Source organism: Martes martes, assembly GCF_963455335.1.
Source record: "Martes martes genome assembly, chromosome: 3".
In the NCBI taxonomy this organism is placed as follows: domain Eukaryota; kingdom Metazoa; phylum Chordata; class Mammalia; order Carnivora; family Mustelidae; genus Martes; species Martes martes.
The window spans coordinates 119,224,504-119,247,261 of NC_137890.1; the positions used below are offsets into that span (position 1 = coordinate 119,224,504).

The window sequence follows — 22,758 nt, forward strand, 5'->3', positions numbered from 1 at the left end:
ATTTTTGAGCTTATTTATATATCCTAATTTTTAAACTATGAGTACAAATTACTTACATAAACCAATAAGAATTTTAAAAAGGGAAAGATATTCTTCTATGGTATGCATTCCAAAAAATTGTCTGATACAGATATATCACATGCTAGCTACTAAAGAGAAATGAAAGTTAACTGTTTTCAGACATCACTATAGATTCTTAATAGAAAAACAAAATCAAAGCAGAAGAACAAAAGCACTTAGGGCTTTCTAAACCTAGATTCAAATAAGCATTTTTATGTTACTTAAAATATAATTTCATATATTAAATTAATAAGAAAACACACTAGCATAAGGCTAGGCAGAATGCTTTTTTCTTACTTGAATATGTTCATTTTTAAGTAGAGTTTTTAGTTTCTTCAATTCAGGATCATTTGAATTTTCATGTTTTCCAAAATTAAAAAATATGAGCCACCGATGATGAGCCAACCGATCCTTCGAAGTGATAAAAGGGAAAAAAAAAGTGATAAAATAACGCCAGAATCAAGAAATTCTAATGGTCCTATTCTTTATTTCTTTGATTTAAATTTTACCTACCATACCCCTTACTTCAAAATACTGTCTAAAATTCAGTCATATTCATGCTTATATTTTGTATTTCTTTGGAATGTTATGTAAGTCAATCCTATATTAAAGGCTAAAAATCACTAAATTATAAAATCTAAAAGCAGATAGCTGTGCCAAAAATTACATATAGTTTTAATAATATATAGCTATAAAGTTGGGGGTAGGGAAGTAAGCTTTTTCAGATTTGGCAGAGTTTGGTAGGGATACAGACTTAGCTCTAGGATCACTGAGTAGAAAAAAAAATGATTTTACTACAAACTCAGTCTTTCTAAGGCTGCTTCTTAGTTCTCAGTGAACAATATAAACAGTTCTGTAAGCAGGAACGTAAAATTCTAAATCAGATCCAAAGTTACTTTGTGATCAAAATCTTGGCTTTTCTGACACTCCCACTGAGGCCCCCATTCAGGACTGATTATGTTGTCCTGAACTCCAGACCCACACTGAAGTTGCAACTCCAGCAATTAGAGTTTAACCTAGAATAACTTATACATACATATATATTTATATATACAATCCTTTGAAACTGCTACTTTCTAATGATGAATAAAACAAATGCTGATTTTAAAATGTTAAGACTTGAAATGTTACCAACATTTACTACCATTTATTACTATTAACAGAAATATTACCTCTAGTGTGTTTGCCGAAAGTAGTTCAAAATCTGGAAGATTATGCATTATTTCCAAATATATTTCTTTAGCATCCAATGAATTAAGGAACTAAAATAAGAGAATCATATTGTAATCTTTTAAATCAACATCCATTTATTTTAGTGTCTTTTTTCCATATAATTCTTAAGATAAAAAAATCACAAAAGTTAAAAATCGTTTTTGAGCTATTTATTCTAAAGGTTGTGTTTTTTAAAATGTACATATTTTGGGAATTAATAAAAATTGTGTAACTTGGCTGTTTCTTAAAAATATTAATGTAAAATTAAAATTCCATTATCTAGAATTTTCTTTTAATGTGGTGTGCATTCTATAATAATTTCACAATAGTCTGGAGTAACCTCTGAATTAATGGGGAAAAAACTGTTATTATGTTCAGATTAACTTTAATGCCCATCATGTTTTCCAGAATGCCAATGCTTTACAAACGTTTTAAAGAATTATTAATTAAAACACTAGACTATCTGATGACTCAAGACACTGCATACCTCAACTAATAACTAATAGAAGTAAGAACTTATAACAGGAAAACTGGAATTTTTAATATTTATTCATTATTATCTATTTATAAGTGGTTATGAATATATAAATATTAATACACAAATACGTATATTAATAAAAATAAACATAATTATATCATGTATTATATACATATATTATACATAATATTATATATTAATATAATAAATATATTTATTATAGAGGTTTTCAGAAATAAAGTCTAAAAACCTAACCACCTAGAGGTTTGGCAGAATTAAACATCCTGATAAAGACCTTATCTTAAAGGTTTAAAACACAAACAAGTGAAAAAGAAACACCTCCTTTCTAACAAATTTCCTTTATTTCTGTCCATATTTTATCCTTAGTACATTTTTCCCACTCTAGCTGCTCATGTAATTCTCAAAGAAGCAGCTGCTAACAACAAAGAATAAAGTAATGGTCATCAGGAAAATGAATTTGGGGGTTGACAAAACAGTTTAATTATGAACCACCTATGCCTGATCATTCAAGTATTACTTGAAAGACCTGAAACTCCATTAAAAACTTATAGGAACTTCCATGGTATTCAGAGCTTAACTGTGCCCAATATGAGAATAATCATATGGAGAGAAACAATGGGTATAAATAACATAAGAGTAGAAAACTATTTTTCCTAAGTTTCTATTCTTAAAATTTGTTTTTGTTCTTTTTTCTTAAATCTTTAGCATATGAGATATTTTCTATTACCAAAGGGCTTTAAAAAGCCCAAAGTAGGGGCACCTGGGTGGCTCAGTGGGTTAGGCCACTGCCTTCGGCTCAGGTCATGATTCCAGAGTCCTGGGATCAAGTTCCGTATCAGGCTCTCTGCTCAGCGGGGAGCCTGCTGCTCCCTCTCTCCCTCTCTCTCCGCCTGCCTCTCTGCCTACTTGTGATCTCTGTCTGTCAAATAAATAAATAAAATCTTTAAAAAAAAAAAAAAGCCCAAAGTACTGCATACCATAATACTATACAGGTCACTGGCATCAGTCACATTTACTAGAAAGATTTTCTAAAAACACTCCTGATTAATCCACCAGAACCTCATTATAAACCTGTTTGTCATAGAGTAAAACTTGGTAGTTGCACTTACAAAGGATACCGTCTAACCTCTGAATTTCTTCCTTTCTCCCTTCCTCCCTCTTAAAGTTATTATATACAGAACATGTCCCCTATAAAATGTACATCTACCTTTTTTTTTTAAAAACATACATGTACACTTTTAAAATGTGTAATGTGGTGAACATTTTCTCAATTACAGAATATACTAAATCAGTTGGGACAGTAACTCACTGCTTCAAAATAACCTAATTGTAGCACTCAGAGTTTTTTTTTAAATATCTAATACAAAGTTATATATGTTTTTTGGGGATTTTTTTCCAATATGTGTTTGGGGAGACAGTTTTAACAATTTAATATAACTCCAGTATATTACAGTCGCTGCACAATAAACCAGTTTATTACAGACTGAAATTTTTTTCATTATCGATGGAATGCAAACAAAATACTGGGTACTTTTAAATGGCAAATAACCACAAAATTATCTTTGATAGTATACTGGGTTTTAGAATAACATTAGGATATGAATGGTGTAAAATGCTGTTGTAAATAATACATCCCAAAACAATGAGGCCGTACTATGATGATTCACTATACTGTGTGCGCATTTATTAAATAAGTGAATTTTATCGATTTTTATTCCCAATTACCCAGTACAATTTTGTCCACAATAAGGGCTTGGTAAATAAATGTTTGCTGAATATACTGACTAGGATAGAAGGAAGAGATGGATCTTCTCAGATGGATGTCAAGTATTACAATTGGAATTTACCTGGGAAAGAGAACGTTTAAGGAAGACATAAACTACATATGGCATACAAATAAATGAACTCACATTTCAACAAAACCATTGAGCAGAAAACTCTGCCACTGGAATAAACAAGGCAGGATTTGCCAACAGCGAAAATGGAACTGGCTTTGAGAGAGAACCAAGATGTTTATATTAGACCATACCTTTTCTCACCCAATTCAGTTTGAGGCAGACCAACAGATGTTTTACTTTTCTAAAAACCTGAATGCTTTTAGGAGCGATAAGGACCGTTTAAATACATCACTCTCTGTTATTACACTTCCAGGATCACTCATTTATGTCTCCTAAGATTGCATCTGAGTTTGCAATTTTGTATCAAAAAGCAGAAAGATCTCACTAAAATAAGAGATTGTAGTACTGAAGCCAAGAACCTGTATGAAGGGACCAGGCATGCTCATGAACTGTGGCACAACATAAAGAGAAATTCCTATAGGGGCAGTCTGGCAAAACAAACTGAAATTAAAATTGCCATGGCTATTTCATCTAAACAGGTAACTAAAGAGCACAGAGATGAACAAACAACACTGATCATTACATTACTTATAAAAATCAAGAAAAAGTAGGTAACTTTAATATCAAGAGAGGACCGATTTAATTAGTGGATGGATTGTTACTTAGGGATTGTTGGTTTATCCATTTATGTGTTATTTATCTCTAGCATATAGTATATAATATACATAGGCACTATATATAGTGTCCACTTACATGCCAGACAATCTTCTAGGGAGTTGAGATATAACAGATATAACAGATATAACAGTAAAAAAAAATTCAAACTTAAAAATGTATTGTGGGAGAAAAGTAAAAATACAAAGATAATATATTAGTGTATACTATAAGGGGATAAATGCTCTAGTAGCAGTGGAAGTGGATTTTAGAAAGATTTTAATGACAGAGTCACAGATTCTCCTGATACAAGTTATAGAATATGAGAAAAAGAAGAGTTAAGAATGACTGCAAGGTATTTGACCTGAATGATAAAGGATGGATTTTTTTATCAACTGAGATAGAGAAAACTGTGGGTAGATCAGATTTATGGGAGGATATTATCAGTACAGGTACAGATATCTAAGTTTGAAAAAAATCAGTTCATATCCCAGGGGAGATGTCAAATAGGCAGTGGAATATGTATGTAGGCTGGAGTGGAAGTCAGAGGTCTGGGCCACAGATAAAAGTGAAAAGTTGTCAGCATGAAGTCATAAGTGCACATACATGTATGTAGAGATCTGGAAGAATATTTGTCAAGCTTTGATGGTGCTTATCTATGGGTGGTTTGGTTTTAGAAGAATTTTGATCTATCTATATACATTTCTATACCCACACATGAACTTCTGTAGTGAATATGTGTTACCTTTGTTGACATCAAGAAAGCAGAATTAAAATACAAAAATAAAACTAATGACACTTTGTCTTAATTTATTATTGTCTTTTGAAGTTCCCTAGGGACTTATCTAATATCCCATTATTTATCTTAGCTCCTTGATAACTAGCTTGAACCTCAGTCTCCTCATTCATAAAATTAGGGAGGTGAACCATTACAGTAGATTGCCAAACTGAGTTTATACCAGAATCTAACAGAGTGGTTTAAAAAAAACGAACACGAGTCCCAGTCAAACATACGAATGATCTATATTTTAACATTAGAAAATACACATATAAATGGAAACCAATGAAAATTCATATAACTTAAGAATGTTTTCCATACTTCTGGGTTGTAAAGTGCAATGGTTTCTACCACTGTAAAAAAATCCTTATAGCAGACCTTACCATTAAACAGAATCCCAGAAATTAAATACTTGTTCTAAATATCAAATGTTTATTATAAGTGGATTCATTTCCCTGTTACTGTTTACAAAATGATGTATAATGTTTGAATGTATGTGTTCATATATATATAAAGAAATTAGTAACTCATACCAAAACACTGCTTTTCTCTTTGTTACTTAAAGTGGCTCCAGGAGGAAAATAGGCAGTAGTACTTGTTGTAATATCCAAACTTTTACAAAGGTTGTCCTGGGTGGCACAGTCCATCCATCCTACATTAACAAGACCATCCTACAGTGGAAAGAAACAACAAAAAAAAACCAGGTCACGTGTTAAGTAAAAGAGAAAGTTAAAGGAATTTAGTTTTATTTAGAAAACCTCAACTTTTCTACTGTAAATTTAAAATTTTTTAAAAGTTTACTCAAACAATAAATCACCAGATTTGAATTACATGATTAGTAAAGTTGGTCTAATAGATATAAAAATTCTACCTAACATACATAGAAAACATATTTTGGAGCACACATAGATCCTTCACAATTTTCCTAACTGATAAACTTCCAGGCAGCAAAGGGAGCTCCTACAGTGTTAAAGTATCAACAATATACAGATTACATTCCCAACCATAATGTGATGAGAGCTAAATATACAACAAAATAACAATACAGCAAAAACAGTAAGAAATAAAGTTTGGAGGGACACAAACACTTATATATACCTCTTTGATTAAAGAAAAATTCAGTTAGGTTAGATATTTAGAAGTGAATGACAATGAAAGCACCACATGTCAAAATTCTAATTAGGAAGAAAAGTTTTATAGCTATGAATACATTTATCAAAAAACAAAATTTACAAGTAAGTGTTTAAGGAACTACGAAGAAATATTTAGAATCAATTCTTAAATGTCTTTCTTAACACGGTGATACAGTTTTACAAAATAATTGATGCTTACCAACATGCCACTGAGCCTGAGTTGTGTCTGTGAAGTCAAACAATCTAGAGAGGAAAAAAATTATAACACAATTTTAGCTTTATTAAGTCTGTACTTTATTTTTCCTTTCACCCCAAACTAACACAGTGATTCTAAGGCAACTGACTGGACTCCACTGGTAAATGTCCATACATGCTGACACACACGCATACATGTGTACACACATTTTCCCATTCTCTCCCTAGTTTCCCAGGATTTCTAGCTAAAGGTAATCTCTTTACAATGATCCTCTTAAATCTCTGCTCCTATCAACAATCCCCTTGATCTAAGAAATCTCATGATTTTGGAAAAATAAAATGTAATGGCTCTATTTGATAAAAATATATAAAGAACCTTGAAATTTAAAATACAACAGTCTTGGGACCCCTGGGTGGCACGGTTGGTTAGGCGGCTGCCTTCAGCTCAGGTCATGATCCCAGCGTCCTGCGATCGAGTCCCACAGAGTCCCACATCGGGCTCCTTGCTCGGCAGGGAGCCTGCTTCTCCCTCTGCCTCTGCCTACCACTCTGTCTGCCTGTGCTCACTCTCTCTCTCTCTAACAAATAAATAAATTAAAAAAAAATTAAAAAAAATATAACAGTCTTTTACTTAATTTTAATTCCAGTAGTTAACATACAGTGTTAGTTTCAGGTGTACAATATAGGGATTCAACAATTCTATACATTACAGTGCTTTTCATAGCAAGTGTATTCTTTAATCTCCATTACTTTATTCACCCATCTCCCCACCCACCTTTCCTCTGGTAACCACTAGTTTGTTCTCTATACTTCAAAGTCTATTTCTTGGTTTGTCTCTTTTTTCCTCTTTCTTAAATTCCATGTGTGAAATCATATGGTATTTGTCTTTTTTTCACTGACTTCTTTCACTTAGGATTATAGTCTCTAAATCCATTCATGCTGTTGCCAATGACAAGATTTCATTATTTTTTTTTAGGCCGAATATTCCATTATATATCATAATGCCACTTCTTTATCCATTCATCTACTGATGGACACTTGGGCTGCTTCCATAATTTGGATATTATAATTAATGCTGCAATCAACACAGGGAGATATGTATCTTTTTCAACTAGTGTTTTCATATTCTTTGGGTAATTACCCAGTAGAGCAATTACTGGATCATATAATAGTTCTATTTTCAACAGTGGCTGCATCAGTTTGTATTCCCACCAAAAAGCGCACAATGGTTCCTTTTTCACCACATCCTCATCCACACTTGTTGTTTCCTGTTTTTGATTTTAGTCATTCTGATAGGTGTGAGGTGTGAGATGCTCAACATAACTCATCATCTTTTCATGTGTGTTGGTCATCTGTGTGTCTTCTTTGGTGACATGTCTATTCATGTCTCCTCCCCATTTGCAAACTGGATTATTTGTGTGTGTGTTGAGCTATATATGTTCTTTAATATTTTCTTCTTCCATTCTATATATTGTCTTTTAGTTTTGTTGTTTCCTTTGCTGGGCAGATTTTTATTTTGATGTAATCCCAATAGTTTACTTTTGCTTTTGTTTTCCTTGCCTCAGGAGGCATGTCTAGAAAAATGTTGTGGCTGATACAGAAATTACTGCCTGTGCTCTCTTCTAGGATTTTTATGGTTTCAGGTCTTACTTTTAGGGCCTTACTTCATTTTATTTTTGTTAATGATGTAATAAAGTGGTCCAATTTTCCCAACACTATTTGTTGAAGGGACTTTTTTCCCACTACATATTCTTCCTCCTTTGTAGATTAATTAACCACAAAAGCACGGCTTTATTTTTGGGCTCTCTATGCTTTTCTGTTGATCTATGTGTCTATTTTTGTGCTAGTAGTATACTGTTTTACTACAGGTTTGTAGGAAATCTTGCAATCTGGGATTGTAATACTTCCAGTTTTGTTCTTTTTCAAGGTTGCTTTGCTATATGGGATTTTTGCAGCTCTATACAAATTTTAGGATTATTTGTTCTATTTCTGCAAAAAATGCTATTGGTATTTTGATAGGGTTTGTAGTAAATCTACAGATTGGATTTGGATAGCATGGAGATTTTTAACAATATTTGTTCTTCCAATCCATGAGCATGGAATGGTATCTTTCCATTTGTTTGTATTGTCTTGTTTCTTTCATCATGTTCTGTAGTTCCATAGTATACGTCTTTTACCTTTGGTTAAGTTTATTCTTAAGTATTTCACTACTCTTGTTGCAATTCTAAATAGGATGCTTTTCTTAATTTTTCTTTCTGCTGCTTCATTATTAGGGTATAGAAATGCAACAGGTTTCTGTATATTGATTTTGTACCCTGCAACTTTACTGAATTCATTTATCAGTGCTAATAGTTTTCAGTGGAGTCTTTAGGGTTTCCTATATTGAGTATCATGTTACTTGCAAATAGTGACTATTTACTGATTACTATTACTATTTACTATTTACTGATCTAGATGCCTTTTCTTTTTCTTATCTGACTACTGTGGCTAGGACTTCCAGTACTACACCGAATAAAGTGGTGAGAGTGGACATTCTTGTCTTGGCCCTGATCTTAGGAGAAAAGCTTTTAATTTGTCACCACTGAGTATCATGTTAGCTGTAGATTAGTATGCAGCCTTTATTATGTTGAGGTATGTTCCTTCTAAACCTACTTTGTCATGAATGAATGCTGTACTTTGTCAAATGCTTTTTCTGCATCTACTGAAATGATCATATGGTTTTTATCTCTTCTTTTGTTGATATAAAGTTATCACATTGATTGATTTGCTAATGTTGAACCACCCTTGCATCCCAGAATTCAGTCCCACTTCCTTATGGTAAATGAATTTTTAATGTATTGTTAGAGATGTTTGTATCTATGTATCTATGTTCATCAGAGATATTAGCCTATAGTTCTTTTTTTTTTTTTTTTTCGTAGCATCTTCTGGTTTTGGTATTAGGGTAATGCTGGCCTCCTAGGATGAATACGGAAGCTTTCCTTCCTAAAATACAATATAGTTTTAAAATAACTTCATCATTTTCAGGAAAATGCTAGGATACAATGAGACATATTTAGAAGCAAGGGAACTGTAGCACCATAGAGCTTTTAAAGATATGTAAAAACAATCTACCTGGGGTGAAAAGTAAAAGAATGTCAGAAAGTTTAAAAAGTTTTCTCAATGTGTGGAAAGAACAGAAATCTGTGCATTAGACCAAAATGAAACAAAATCCCTCAATGATAGCCTAATTTAAGGGTTGTTTTTGCTTGAAGGCAATACCTTCCTAAGATGGGCCTTACAGGATAGGGGTGAGTGGTTGATTTTAGCTGAAGGCAATTTGTTCTCAATACAGTAGCATGAAGCTGACAGGTAAAGTCTGGGTTAAAGACCCATGTTGGAATTAAACATATGAAAATGTAATAATGAATTAGGGTATTCTGTAATAATGAGGCTGATTTTTAACCAATCTCATTGTTTGAATAGAGTTTAATAGTTTGTGGTTTGGTACCTAGAGTACTGAATTTTCTAACTAATTTACTGGTGAAAAGTTTCCTAGAAATGGAAAATTGTCATTTTCAAATATTTTATAAGGCAACATGCATACATTTTTGATACATTAAGTATGAGACAAAGTCCATAATACCAAAAAATTATTATTTTGGGAGGGTTACATCTGTCAACAACTAATTACTTTTACAAACTGCCAAATATATCTGTGGTTATCTGAATATACTATTTATAATGAGAATAATTAGGTTGAAAAACTGGTCCACCAAACAAAATCATAAATGAAATAAATGAAATCTTAACAAATTAGTAATCTATAACTTATGTGTAAATTAACAAATAATATAAGTATTTGTTAAATGAAAAATTGTAACTGGATATGAACTATAGCTTGAAGTACTGAATAATCAATTATAGTAGCATACTTAAGACTGACAGCTAGTCAAAAGGTACAAACTCCCTGTTATAAGATTAACAGGTTCTGGGAATGTGATGTACAGCATGGTGATAATAACCGATATTACTGTATCATTCACTTGAAAACTGCTAAGAGAGTAGATTTTAAATATTCTTACCATGAAAAAGAAATGGTATTTATGGGACAGAAATGCAGTGTTAGCTAATGCTATGGTGGTAATCATTTTGCAATATATAAGTGTATCAACAGGTTGTATACCATGAAGGTACATTATGTTATATGACAATTTTATCTCAATTAAAAAAAATAAAAATTAAATATCTTGGTTTCTTCATCATTACAAAATAAAAAATAAAATTACCTCCTCCTTTGGAACAAAAAGTGATCAACCAGCCAACACCAGCAGCAAAAGCAGTTTGTATGGAGTTAACAAAATTTCCTTGAAAGAAAATTAAGCAAATTTCTGATTATCTATTACTGGAATTCAGGAATTCATAAAAATCCTCTTGAAGCATATCAAATTCCTATACTGACTTTCCATTGTTTTCATCATCTAAAATCTTAATTTATTATTTCATTAAGAAATTGGTAACTAAAACTGATAACTAGGTCCCTGTGATCTGAGCTTTGTCTACCCATTCAGCTAGCTCTGTTTTTCCCCATACTATTCCACCTGCTGCCCATCTTTTTGTTAGATTTATGGCAAAGTAATTCCAGTTTATAAAGTTCACAGTGCTCTTTGAAGGCTTCCTCTTCATTTTCACGACAGATTGGGTCTGACTTCATTCAAGAAGTATCTTCTAATCCTTCCAGTTTTCCTCATCTGAGTTCTTTTATATCCTTCATGTTTCCCTAAGACTGCCTCTACCATAATAGTTACTACATTGCGTTAATGGTTTACTAATGCCTTCCTTGCGGCCCTTGAAAGAAGGATTACATATTACTGCAGCCCTAATATTTAACACAGTTGCAGAGACGTTACTTGTATTCAGTGAATGATGTGAACATCTTACTAGATATGAATACTATCATTTCATGGGTATCACAGAGCATAACCCACCTAAAGTCACTTGATGAATTAAAAGTCTAAGATTACAGGAAAGTTTTTAAACTTTAAAATTACACTGGATCAGGAATTGACTGCCGGATACAGTACACTTATGAAAGCAATAAAACGCTTGGTTAACTAAACACTGTACTCTGAAAGCTGCCATTACAACCCAGCATCACACCATATTCATTTCCCACATCTTAACTGCTTTAGTTTCTATACAAATCTGATTCATTTGTTAAATACCAACTATTTAGCAGAGGTCAGAAAAATGACAAAATTCCCTTCTTTTTAAAAAGCATGGAAAAGATAGCTTAAAAATTTCAATATTATGACCAACGTGTTAACACTATTACTGAAAAAAAAAATTAAAATACCAAAATCAAAGTATCCTTGAAAATCAAAGAAATGAAAATAAAATTACCTGTCCATAATTCTGTCACAGTGCTTCTAACGTGCTCCATGGCGAAACTCACTAAACTTTCCTTTGATCTGTCACCATGATATTTCACTGCAGCCTTTTTTTTTTTATAAAAAGAAAAACATCTTTTATTGTTTCTTTTAAAAACTCAGTAGGAATAATACCAAATGCTTTCAACTTTACCTTATTTTGAATACAATAAGATTTATCTCTCAATACTATTTCCAAATGACATACTGCAGATCTTGATTGTATAGATTCCACAAAAGACAGTTTAACAACACTATTTATAATAGTTTTCTAGTTTCAGTTTTTTCATTAGAAAAATAAGGAGATATCAGAACCTTATATTCAATGAGACAATACAGGTAAAATATTTTGTGAACTATAAAGTACAATATGCATAATGGTTCAGTTAAGACAGAAACCAATGGTAAACATTTAATTTTGAAATAAAGAAAGGTCAAAGTAATGGCATTTAAGGTATTCACAATATAATCCAAAATGTTTATTATGACTAGAGTCTAGTTAGATGGCACCTAAAATCATATTTAAAAATCAAAACATTCTACAAAATCATGTATTGTGTTCTCACTAGTATTTTCCTTGTCATCATAAAGTTCCAAATTTTAAAAAATGCCAACTTTACCCCTTACCATTCCAGACCTAAAAATGAATAGGCTGGGATAACTGTTGACTCCCTTCATTCGGCAAAGCATTCTATCATCACCACAGTTAACAGCACCAATTCGAAGTAATCCATCCACTTCTTTAGCAAAGTCTCTCCACTAGTAAGAAAAAAGAATAAGTATTTCCCTGATAAGGTAATTTTTCTTTCCTTGAACACTCTTCAAGCTACGCATTCTTAAAGGAGAGTATTTTTATCAAATAAAACCATACATATCTGAAAGTATTTGATAATTGATAGTTATCATTACTATTAATAGAAAAAAGTCCTAATATATTAAAAAAACACTCGACAGATCAGAATAAAATTTTTTTAACAATCAAGATGTAAAAAAATACATACTGTGGGAGCTAAATCATGGCAGTGCGAACATCCTGGGGAGTAAAAGTTCACAAACCAAAGTTCTCCAGAATTAACAGCAGCATCTAAAGCATATAAAACCAAAATAACTTAGAATTATTTGCTAAAGGTTTGTGCATATTTTAGTTAAAATTTTGTTGCAGTCATACATCTTCCATACTACCTTTGTTATTTTCTGTGCAAGTTTTTCTATAAAAAGAGAACATATTACAGTTGACCCTTGAACAACATGGGCTTGGATTTTTTTCTGATACAGTACAGTAATGTACATGTATTTTCTCTTCCTTATGATTTTAATAATTTTTCCTCCAGTTTACTATTAAGAATAATATACTATTATAAAATAATATAATATAATATAAAATAAAATAATAAATATAAATAAAAATAAAATAATATAAAATACAGTTTACTATTAAGAATAATATACAAAACATGTGTTAATCAACCGTTATGTTACTGCAAGGCTTCTAGTCAACAGAAGGCTATTAGTAGTAATGTTTGGGAAAGTCAGCTGGGTGGGAGGCCAGTGCCCCTAACCCCTGCATTGTTCAATGGTCAACTGTGTATCAACTGTCAAACTAACAATATCGCAAAAAAAAAAAACCTCCTTTGGGCACATACTTGACTAAAGAGCAACCCTAAGCTGCAAGACACACTTGTCACCATGAAGCTCTGAGAAGATGTGGCATAAGGAATCAGCAGCCAAACCTCATACAGAAGTTTGTGTGGATAAGAGAAATAAATGAAGAGGAGAAACAGTGAGAGAGCTGGAAATTTAAGTTCATCTACTAACTGCAGAACAGGTTAAATACCTGGGTCAATTAGTTCTGACAGCTACTTCAAATTTTCAGAGAATGAAATAAGACAACTACATAATACAGTAAGGACTGTGGAGATTAAATTTAATCTTTGCCCTTAAATAAGTCATTTACCTAAACTCTTTTATTAGAAAAACATTAGATCAAGGTTTTTAACAGTTTAAAACACAAATACATATTTGCTAATATAATGGATCTGAGTATCACATGATATCTAGCCAATAATCTATTATGCATTATAATCTATAAAATGACCAGATGTAAACTCTAAGAAGAGAACATCGTAAATTTCTTTGACCCCCAGCAGTAACAACATTGTTTTAGAAATGTCTCCTAAAGCAAGGGAAACAAAAGTAAAAATAAACTATTGGGATTACATCAGAATAAAAAGCTTTTGCACAGCAAAGAAAACCATCAACCAAAAAAGGAACCTCCTAAATCAGAGAAGATAACTACTAAGAAGTTTATACAATCCAATACCAAAAAAACTACATAATCTGATTAAAAATGTGCAGGGGATCTGTATATTTTTCCAAAAAAGATACACAGATGTATGTAAAAGATGCTTAACATCACTAAACATCAGAGAAAAGCAAATCATAACCACTATGAGATATCACTTTACATCTCTCAGAATAGCTAGAATCAAGAAGAAATAACAAGTACTGGCAAGGATGTACAGAGAATGGGACACTTGTGCACTGTGGATGAGAGTGTAAATTGTTATGGGGAGGTTCCTCAAAAAACTAAATATAGAAATAACATATGATCCAATAATTTCACTGGGTATTTACCTAGAAAAAACAAAAAACTAATTTGAAAGATAACATGCACCTTTGTGTTTACTGCAGCATTATTTATAATAGCCAAGATACGGAAGCAGCCTAAGTGTCCACTGACAGATTAATAGATTAAAAATGTGGTATATATACAATGGAATATTAGCCATAAAAAGGATGAGATCCTGCCATTTGTGACAAGATGGACCTACAAGGTTATTATGCTAAGTGAAATAAGTCAAAGAAAAACAAACACCATATGATTTCACTTATATGTGAAACCTAAAAAACAAACAGATGAATAAGTAAACAAAAAGCAGAATCAGACATATAAGTACAAACTGATGGTTCCCAGTGGGGAAGAATGTGTGGGGAAAGAGCAAAATGGTAAGGGAAGTGGGAGTTACCAGCTCCCAGTTATGGAATAAATAAGTCATGGGAATAAAAGATACAGAGAATACAGTTTGTAGTATTTTTTTTTTTAAAGATTTTATTCATTTATTTGACAGCGAGAGATCACAAGTAGGCAGAGAGGCAGGCAGAGAGAGAGGAGGAAGCAGGCTTCCTGCTGAGCAGAGAGCCCGATGTGGGGCTCGATCCCAGGACCCTGGGATCATGACCTGAGCCGAAGGCAGAGGCTTTAACCCACCGAGCCACCCAGGCGCCCCCAGTTTGTGGTATTAAAACAGCATTGCACAGTGACAGCATTGCACAGTGACAGGCAGCTACACTGGTGATGAACACAACACACCTACAGAGCTGTTGAGTCACTATGTTGTACACCTGAAACTAATGTAACATAGTGTGTCAACTCTACTCAAAAAACAACTCAATGTTTACTTTCAATTTCAAGACACATGGATCTGTAGAGAGAAGTTAATCTGTACATTACTGGTAAAGCATATAATTTAGGATTTTATCAGCTGTTCCCTGGCAATGTTTAGAAAGTCTGACCAACAGATCATTCTATCTAAGTGGCTAAAATAATTGCCACATAAACTTGGACCACCAACTGGTAATAATTTAGGTAAAATTTTAATAAACTCAGTGAAGACTCTAACAGAAATAGGGTTATTTCATTAGCTATAATAAGAAATGAGATGGGTATTTATATATAAAAAGATAAAGAAATAATTAGACAAAATAGGACTGATCATAAGTCTTAAATAAAAGTACGACATATGACAAATCTGAATGGCATTTAAATTGACACAAAACTGTTCACAGTGAAAAAATGTCCTTTTGTTACTTTGTTTTCATAGAGCACTTTTAACATATTTATACAGTTCCCACTGCTGCTGAGTAAAATTATTCTTAGTGCTGTGTTATTGACACTCAATGTTTTTACAAAACCCAGCAACACAGAATAAAACAAGTATATTTCAGAATGCAACTTTCAGCTTCTAAATTCTACAATTATAGTAATGTCCACTGATATCCACACAACTACAGCTAATAACTTGTTAGCCTAGAAAAATGTAACAATGGGATGAGGTCATAAACACGTGAGGTAACAGAGATCAAAGAGTTAAGAGTATAAATTACTGAGTAAGAGAAAACTAAATGTACAAGTGGTAACAGAGATCGAAGAGTTAAGAGCATAAATTACTGAGTAAGAGAAAACTAAACGTAAAAGTATAGGGTATACAGTCAATAAGACAATTGATGAGTAACTCTAATGCTAACAGGTTCATTTCATTTAAGAAAAAAAGAGCAGCACAAGCATGGGCTTTAAGGTGAACCAGAGTTGAGTGTATGCCCTGTCTCTGGTACTGTGTCAGTCAGGAAAGGTTATGCTATAGTATACAAGTGATTCCAATTATGTCATGGGCTGACAATAAAGGCTTATTTCTACCATCTATTACATGTCTATATTGAGTTGGCTGCAACTCTCCTCCGTATCATTTCACCATTGACCCCTGGCCGGAGGAGCAGGCTCTATTTTCAACAACGCTATTTCTCCTGACAGAGCAAAATGGTGAACCACATGTTGGCTCTTAAAAGCTTCTGCCCAGAAGTGACACACATTACTTCCGTTCACATTTCACTGGCCAAAGCAAGTCACGTGGTCATGCCCGAGTTCTACAGAGTCGGATGTATAATTCTCCATCACAGAGAAGGAGAAACAATCAACATAGATGAATATAGTAAAATATACCACAAATACCTAATAGCTGAACTTAGGCATGTAATTTTTTTATCCCTCAAATGCAGTTTGTACTTTCTGGGGGAAAAAAACCTAGTATCAATATTGACGTTTGTTGTGAAGATTAAGTATGTTAAATATTAATTGCCTGGAATAGGAACTGATGCTCACAAATTAAAGCAATGTTTCAAGCACTTACCTACAAAACATTCTTATAATATGACCACTTATTATTTGAAAGAACTTTGTCATAATAACTCACAAAGAGGCAGCACAGGACTTGCTGGCAGACAGCACAGTTGTGAAATCAACAGCTCCATGAAACTGCACATTAAAAAATTTTTTGCTACGATTTTTGTCCCTCAAAATGAAGCCTTGTAAGAGGATGTTTATTATTCATTGATTCATTTTAGTTATTGAGAAATAATTCACTCCCTGATGTGACTATTATGGAAAAAAATTAGAAAATTTAGGGTATTAAAGGAAGTTCGTGTTATTATTCCCGATGGTAGAATTTCATCTTTCTTGCCCCGAGGAAAAGGGTTTCAAAACAAGTCTTACCAATGGGAAGCAATCCAGTATAGCCCCTATTCCTGAGATTCCCTAAAACCTTACTAAGGATCCAGTTATTGCACACACTCCTGCAAACATGGCCCAGAATGTTGAGAAGTTTACCCTATGCAGGCTGTGCTTTGTATCATTTCAACACTGAATGTTACTGAATGTAACAAACACTGTTTGTTAGATGCCTTTACATCTTGTATTAACTAGATAAGTATGCCTGTCATAATTACAAGAATTACAATTCATAATTGTTAATTGAAATTAACAATAACTACTCTCTAAAAGAGTTTTCTGACAAATAATTGAACAAAATCCTAGATTTCACTTTGTTAGATGATGGGGATTTAAGAAAAAAGAAAAGAAAAAAAAAAGAGGCAGAGGTGCTGTGAGCTCCTTTGCAATTTCTTGAGTTTGTCTTCAAAAGGATGCCTGTATTATGTAAGTACTATTCAGAATGACTAGTAAAAGTGAGATGTCCTCTGCTTTTGCAGATACTGTCTAGAATTTGCTTATAATGACTGATAATCTACTTTTCTGTGACACATAAAAAGACAGGATGAACCATGCTTAGTGGGAAGGATGAGAGCCTTAAGTGGAGTTTACTAATCAGATTTTCTCTTCTGTACTATAAACATTCTAGAGTTCAGTACTGATAAAAGTGAACTATGTAATTAGCACTAACTCTCCCACAACAACTGCAAAATTGGACAAAATATAAGACTTCTGCTGAAAGCATCAGACATTTACCAACACAGTGAAGAACTAGAGGGCCAAAGCATGGAAGGAGGTGGAAATCACAACGCCAGCGTTTTCAAGAAAAGGTAGTTGATTGGCAAGAAAGTGAGCAGAACTTTCAATACATTCATGAGGCTAGAGGGACAAAAATAAGAGTACAGGGCAAATCTAAGAAAGGGTTCTCTAAATAAAGATGAACTGGAAAGTGACCAGTCCTCTCAAAATCCAAAGCTCGGCTTTTGAATCATTTCAGTCTCTGGATAAAACTGATCTGAGGTTGTTAGTGACCTCAGCCAGAAGAAAGCATAACTCCTCTCTGGAAAAAGAGAACAACATAATTTTAAAATATCTTTGCAATTATATGCATAGTTATACAAACAACAGAACTAAGTAACACAAACCAACAGAAATAACTAGTAATAGAAAGAAATACACAACCAAGTAGGTCAATGTGATATTTACACAAGTACAAATTGATACTATCTTGCTTCAGCTTCTTCCATTAAAACATCAGGATCAGCTTGTTTCAGCCCAGTTACAGAGTACCTTCAGAGATCAGATGCCATGGTGCCAACTATGCACTGAACCTATCAGTATTAGCTTATTATTTCCGAAAAATGATCTCTAAGGTTTTGTGGCTGTATTTTTAACTACTCTTTGGGGGTTGTACATGAATTATTAGCAGTTTTTAATAACTGTTCCATAGTGACACATCTGAAAATGTTTGAACCCATATGCAATATAACCATCAGGAAAATCTCTCATTCTGGGTCACCCCATTAATTGGTCAGTTTTCAAGTTCTGTTCAGTTCTTCCAATTCTATCTCTGATTCCAGTTTTCTGCCCTACTGATCCCCAAACACTCACTGGCAAACTAGCTGATGAGAGGTAATAATAGCCATAGAGGAAAGCTATAGATTCATATAACCACATTCAGTGGAGTTATGATTCTCTAGCTTGTGATATGAGTAGCAGTTCTGTCTACCAAAAATTTAAAAAAAAATCAATTTTTTCCAATTTTCTTTGTATAGAAGACACGCCTTTTTACTTGTAAGAACTTGTTCAAGTGTTCATGTATAAGACTATTGACAAAATGCACTGAATATCTTTGTAGGCCTAAGTTCACCAACAGGATAGAGAAAATAAGTGCAGTTCTTGGTCAGAAGAAACTGTTCAAAATCAAGCGACTATTAGACATCTTTGATAATGATAATATGTGACAAACACTATATGCATTATTTTTTGTAGCTAGTATGCTATTTTTATTTTCTAAATTAAATGAGATTATAATAGAACAAAACAAAATTGAAATTTGAGGTAAAATATTTATTTGAAATAGAAGAATAAACCTATTTTATTACACTTGCACAGCCTTTGAAAGTAAAAATCTAATCCAATAATTAAAATTTTCTAAAATGCAATGGAAAATTTTAATGGGACTCTTATTTTTACATCCATTTTCACATAAATCAAAGTCAAAATAAATCTGCTTCCAAAATAACCACAGTTAACCAAAACTCTGAAATCCAAAAGCTCCAAAACTGGAAGTTTATGTGCAAGTTTGCAGCAAGCTCTCATGGCATCCAAACCTGTCTTCAACTGTTCTGGGGCCACATATCATTCATTCTTTTCTCTTTCTTTCTTGTGTACATACTTACACATTTACTCTGCAGAAATATTAATGTTTTAGAAAAAAGTATACTGCCCCACATTCTGCGAAGAACATTATTTAATCCACAGTGTATTGATGAAAAGTAATAAAATGAAACTTCACTAGAGTTGGAGGCTGGAATGAGGAGCCATACCTCTCAGCATCAATTACAGTAAGAACTGTCAATTATAAACCCCAACAGAATCATTATTAACAGAAAAGAATGATCAATTATAGTCTGTAGATCTGCCAATTAAACTGTTGTCACCCTGAACTCCTGCTTTCCTCCAATGGATTTTCATTCAGAATAACCCTTCCCAATTTCCTCCTTTTTCCCCGTAAAGTAAAATTCCTCTCTGCTGTTTGTTAGACTTGCCTATGTTTTTGCCCTACCTTGCATGTCCCAAACTGTAATTCCCTGCTATTATTGAATAAACCCTTTCTTTTCCTGGTAAAATATCCTGTTTTCAGGTTGACATTATTTGGCGACATGGGCTCCAGGCAGGACACCAACAACTATGAGACAGGTGAGCAGCAGATGCTGGTACCCACAGAGTCAACTGAGCTAACTCCTTCCTTACAACACTGTAATCTGAGGTTAGGTTTTTTTCCTGGATTTTGAGTTCTATTCTCTGCATTTTGAGCTCTCCAGGCTTTATTCAGGATCTGTTTTAAGGCTTTGTTCTTCTTGAGAGAACTCGGGCCTTTGGTCCAACTCTTCTTTGGAACCAGACTGTTTCTGTTGGAACTGCGTTGGCCTTTGGTTCAACTCCTTTTTGGGACCAGACCTTTTCTATAGGGACTATTCTTGTTGGGACTGTACTGGCTTTTAGTCTGATTCCTTCTGGAACCAGACTATTCCTACTGGAACTGTGCTGTTTAGGAATTTTTCTTTTTGCTTTAGGAAAAAAACTCTAAAAAAAAAATGGGGTACTAGTCATCAAAATGCTTTGAGGGTGTCTGTACTTCTAGGACTTCAGCTGGTTTTATGTTTAAAAACTACGGTTCTTCCTTATGCATATCTCTAAGTAAATGGACCCACTTAACTAAATTTAATTTTAGAACTTCAGCGACCATTATGGTGAACTTTGGATCTCCCCAAACTTACTTTCCTCAAAACTGAACTGGATAGCCATGGCTCTACAGTTGTCGAAACTGAATGGGATGCCTGTATTGCCTGGTATTTTGAAGCATCTGACCATTACCAGGAACCTAAAATTGCCTCTGCAAAATACAATTTTTATACTAAATGAGGCGAACAATTAAAAAAAGACTAAAAGACTTCCAAGGGCTCCTTTCCCCCTCCCCGATCTCGCCTCAGAATGTGTACAGCCCCCCATGCTGAGGCCCCACCTCCACTGTCATCATCCTCCTTCCCTACTACACACCTCTACCTCCACCTCCTCCAGGCCCTCGGTTTCCTCATTTGAATTTTCTAACTGCACTTCTCTGAGTTATTTGGAACCTCTCCCTGCTCCCATCTCTCCAGAACCTACTAAACCTATCCCATTAGAGACTTCTGAGAATCCAAATAACCCCCAAATTTCTTAGGTTCCCTGGACTAAAGCTGAATTACAAGCCATAGTTAGAGAGTTTCCTAAAGTGAGTGACAACCCCGATAGGTCTGCTGAAGATTTTAGCATAGTTATTCAAACTTACCAACCTGGTCTCTCAGATATTTTTCAGTTAGCCTACATGCTTGTTCATGAGGGCCAGACCAAACGCTGGATGAAATCAGCCCAGGGCGAACATCCTGAAAGGGATTCTGAGAAACAGACCCTAAACTTTTGGCAAGATGTTAGAACACTCAGCTATAAACCTCCACTGAGCAATTATAGCAGCCTTTCCTAAGCCTGTTGCCTGGAACAAAATTCAGGCTTGCACACAAAAGCCTGATGAGCCTGTTCATGATTATTACAATCAACTTCAAATTATCTTTAAAGAAAATTCTTATCTTACTGTGCATGCTGAATCCACACAGGTAGCATTTAACTTTATGTTTATTAGCAAGCTGAACCCGGGTCTCTTTTAGTTAAAAGAACCAAGACAAAATGGGAAACTATGTCCACTACAGATTAAATTTGGCAAACCAGCTTGCTCACACCCTAAATGAGTCACCTGAAAGACAAACCACTAAAATTCTTAATTTTCAACCCCAGCAAATGAAAGCCGCTAAGCAAAACCAAAACCTCCTAGTGTCTGCTGTTGTTGAAAAGAGCCAGGACATTGGATAGAAGATTGTTACCCTCTTAAGTGCATTAGATGTCTTTAGTCCCCTAGACACCTTTCCAATGCCTTCCTAATTCCCAGTGATAGGGATCCAAGGAACTACCAGGCATCTTCCCAATCTTCCCACTTAATTAGCTTGGAAAAACTATTTGTTTTTCCCTGTGCTTGACACCAGAGCTATAGTCTTTGTGCTCTACCTCACTGCTATAAAGTAAACTTGCCCCAGAGTACTGAAACAATTCAAATAGTGCGGGTCTCTAATCAACCTCAACAGCTTCCTAGCTCTAAACCTATTCCCTTTTGTCTAGGGTCTTTAAGAAATATCCACCTTTATCTCCTTAGTTCTGCCACCCCATTCATTTACCAGGTTGACATTTCTTAGAAAAATATTATGCCAGAACAAGGGCTACATTTTGAATTCAGGTAGGCTTCAGTGGATCCCGAACTTCCCCCCCAACTCTGAAGCTAATCTCTAATTGCAAGGTTTTCTTGGACTGACTGGACACTGCTGAAAGTGGATTCCAAACTTTTCTTCTAGCTCAACTTCTATATGCTTTACTAAAAAAAAGGACACACCTGACCCTACTATTTGTTAAGAGTGAATAGACACAGCTTTTGGGACTTTAAAGAAAAACCTAATAAAGCCCCTAATAAATGCTTTTAGACATCCAACTTCCCTTTTTCCTCTTTGTATCTGAGAGAGAAGGGAAGGCTTTGTCTGCGTTTTCCAAACCTCTACAACAGGGGGAAACCTCTTCTTTTGATCATGCTTTTTGGAAATAGCCTCATCATAATCCTGTGATCAAATTAATCCTTTACTTGTTTTTTTCTGAAGGGTTAGAAGGTTGAGAATTCACAAGTCCTTCCTTCACCTGATGTGTTATCTGACTCTGGAACTCTTATCCAAATTCATGGTCTCTAAATTTGCAACCTTACACTTTGTATGGTTAGATAACATTGGTTTCTAAAAGTTCTTTTGAGATAACAATACTGTTTTAATACAAATTTGAGGTTTTGTTATTTTTTGCAACAAATTCATT

At 33.9% G+C, this 22,758-nt stretch overlaps 1 protein-coding gene across 1 annotated transcript in view; it reads right to left on the reverse strand.

The window, feature by feature from the left end:
• DNAJC10 (DnaJ heat shock protein family (Hsp40) member C10) overlaps positions 1-22,758 on the reverse strand; it is a 51,516-nt gene that overhangs the window by 22,057 nt on the left and 6,701 nt on the right. Inside the window, exons 5-12 of the mRNA XM_080798872.1 lie at positions 12,776-12,858; positions 12,402-12,533; positions 11,749-11,842; positions 10,635-10,712; positions 6,374-6,417; positions 5,575-5,712; positions 1,233-1,322; positions 358-471 (exon numbers count right to left, since the gene is read on the reverse strand). Coding sequence (XP_080654998.1) covers positions 358-471; positions 1,233-1,322; positions 5,575-5,712; positions 6,374-6,417; positions 10,635-10,712; positions 11,749-11,842; positions 12,402-12,533; positions 12,776-12,858 — 773 coding nt within the window. The remainder of the gene's footprint in view (positions 1-357; positions 472-1,232; positions 1,323-5,574; positions 5,713-6,373; positions 6,418-10,634; positions 10,713-11,748; positions 11,843-12,401; positions 12,534-12,775; positions 12,859-22,758) is intronic.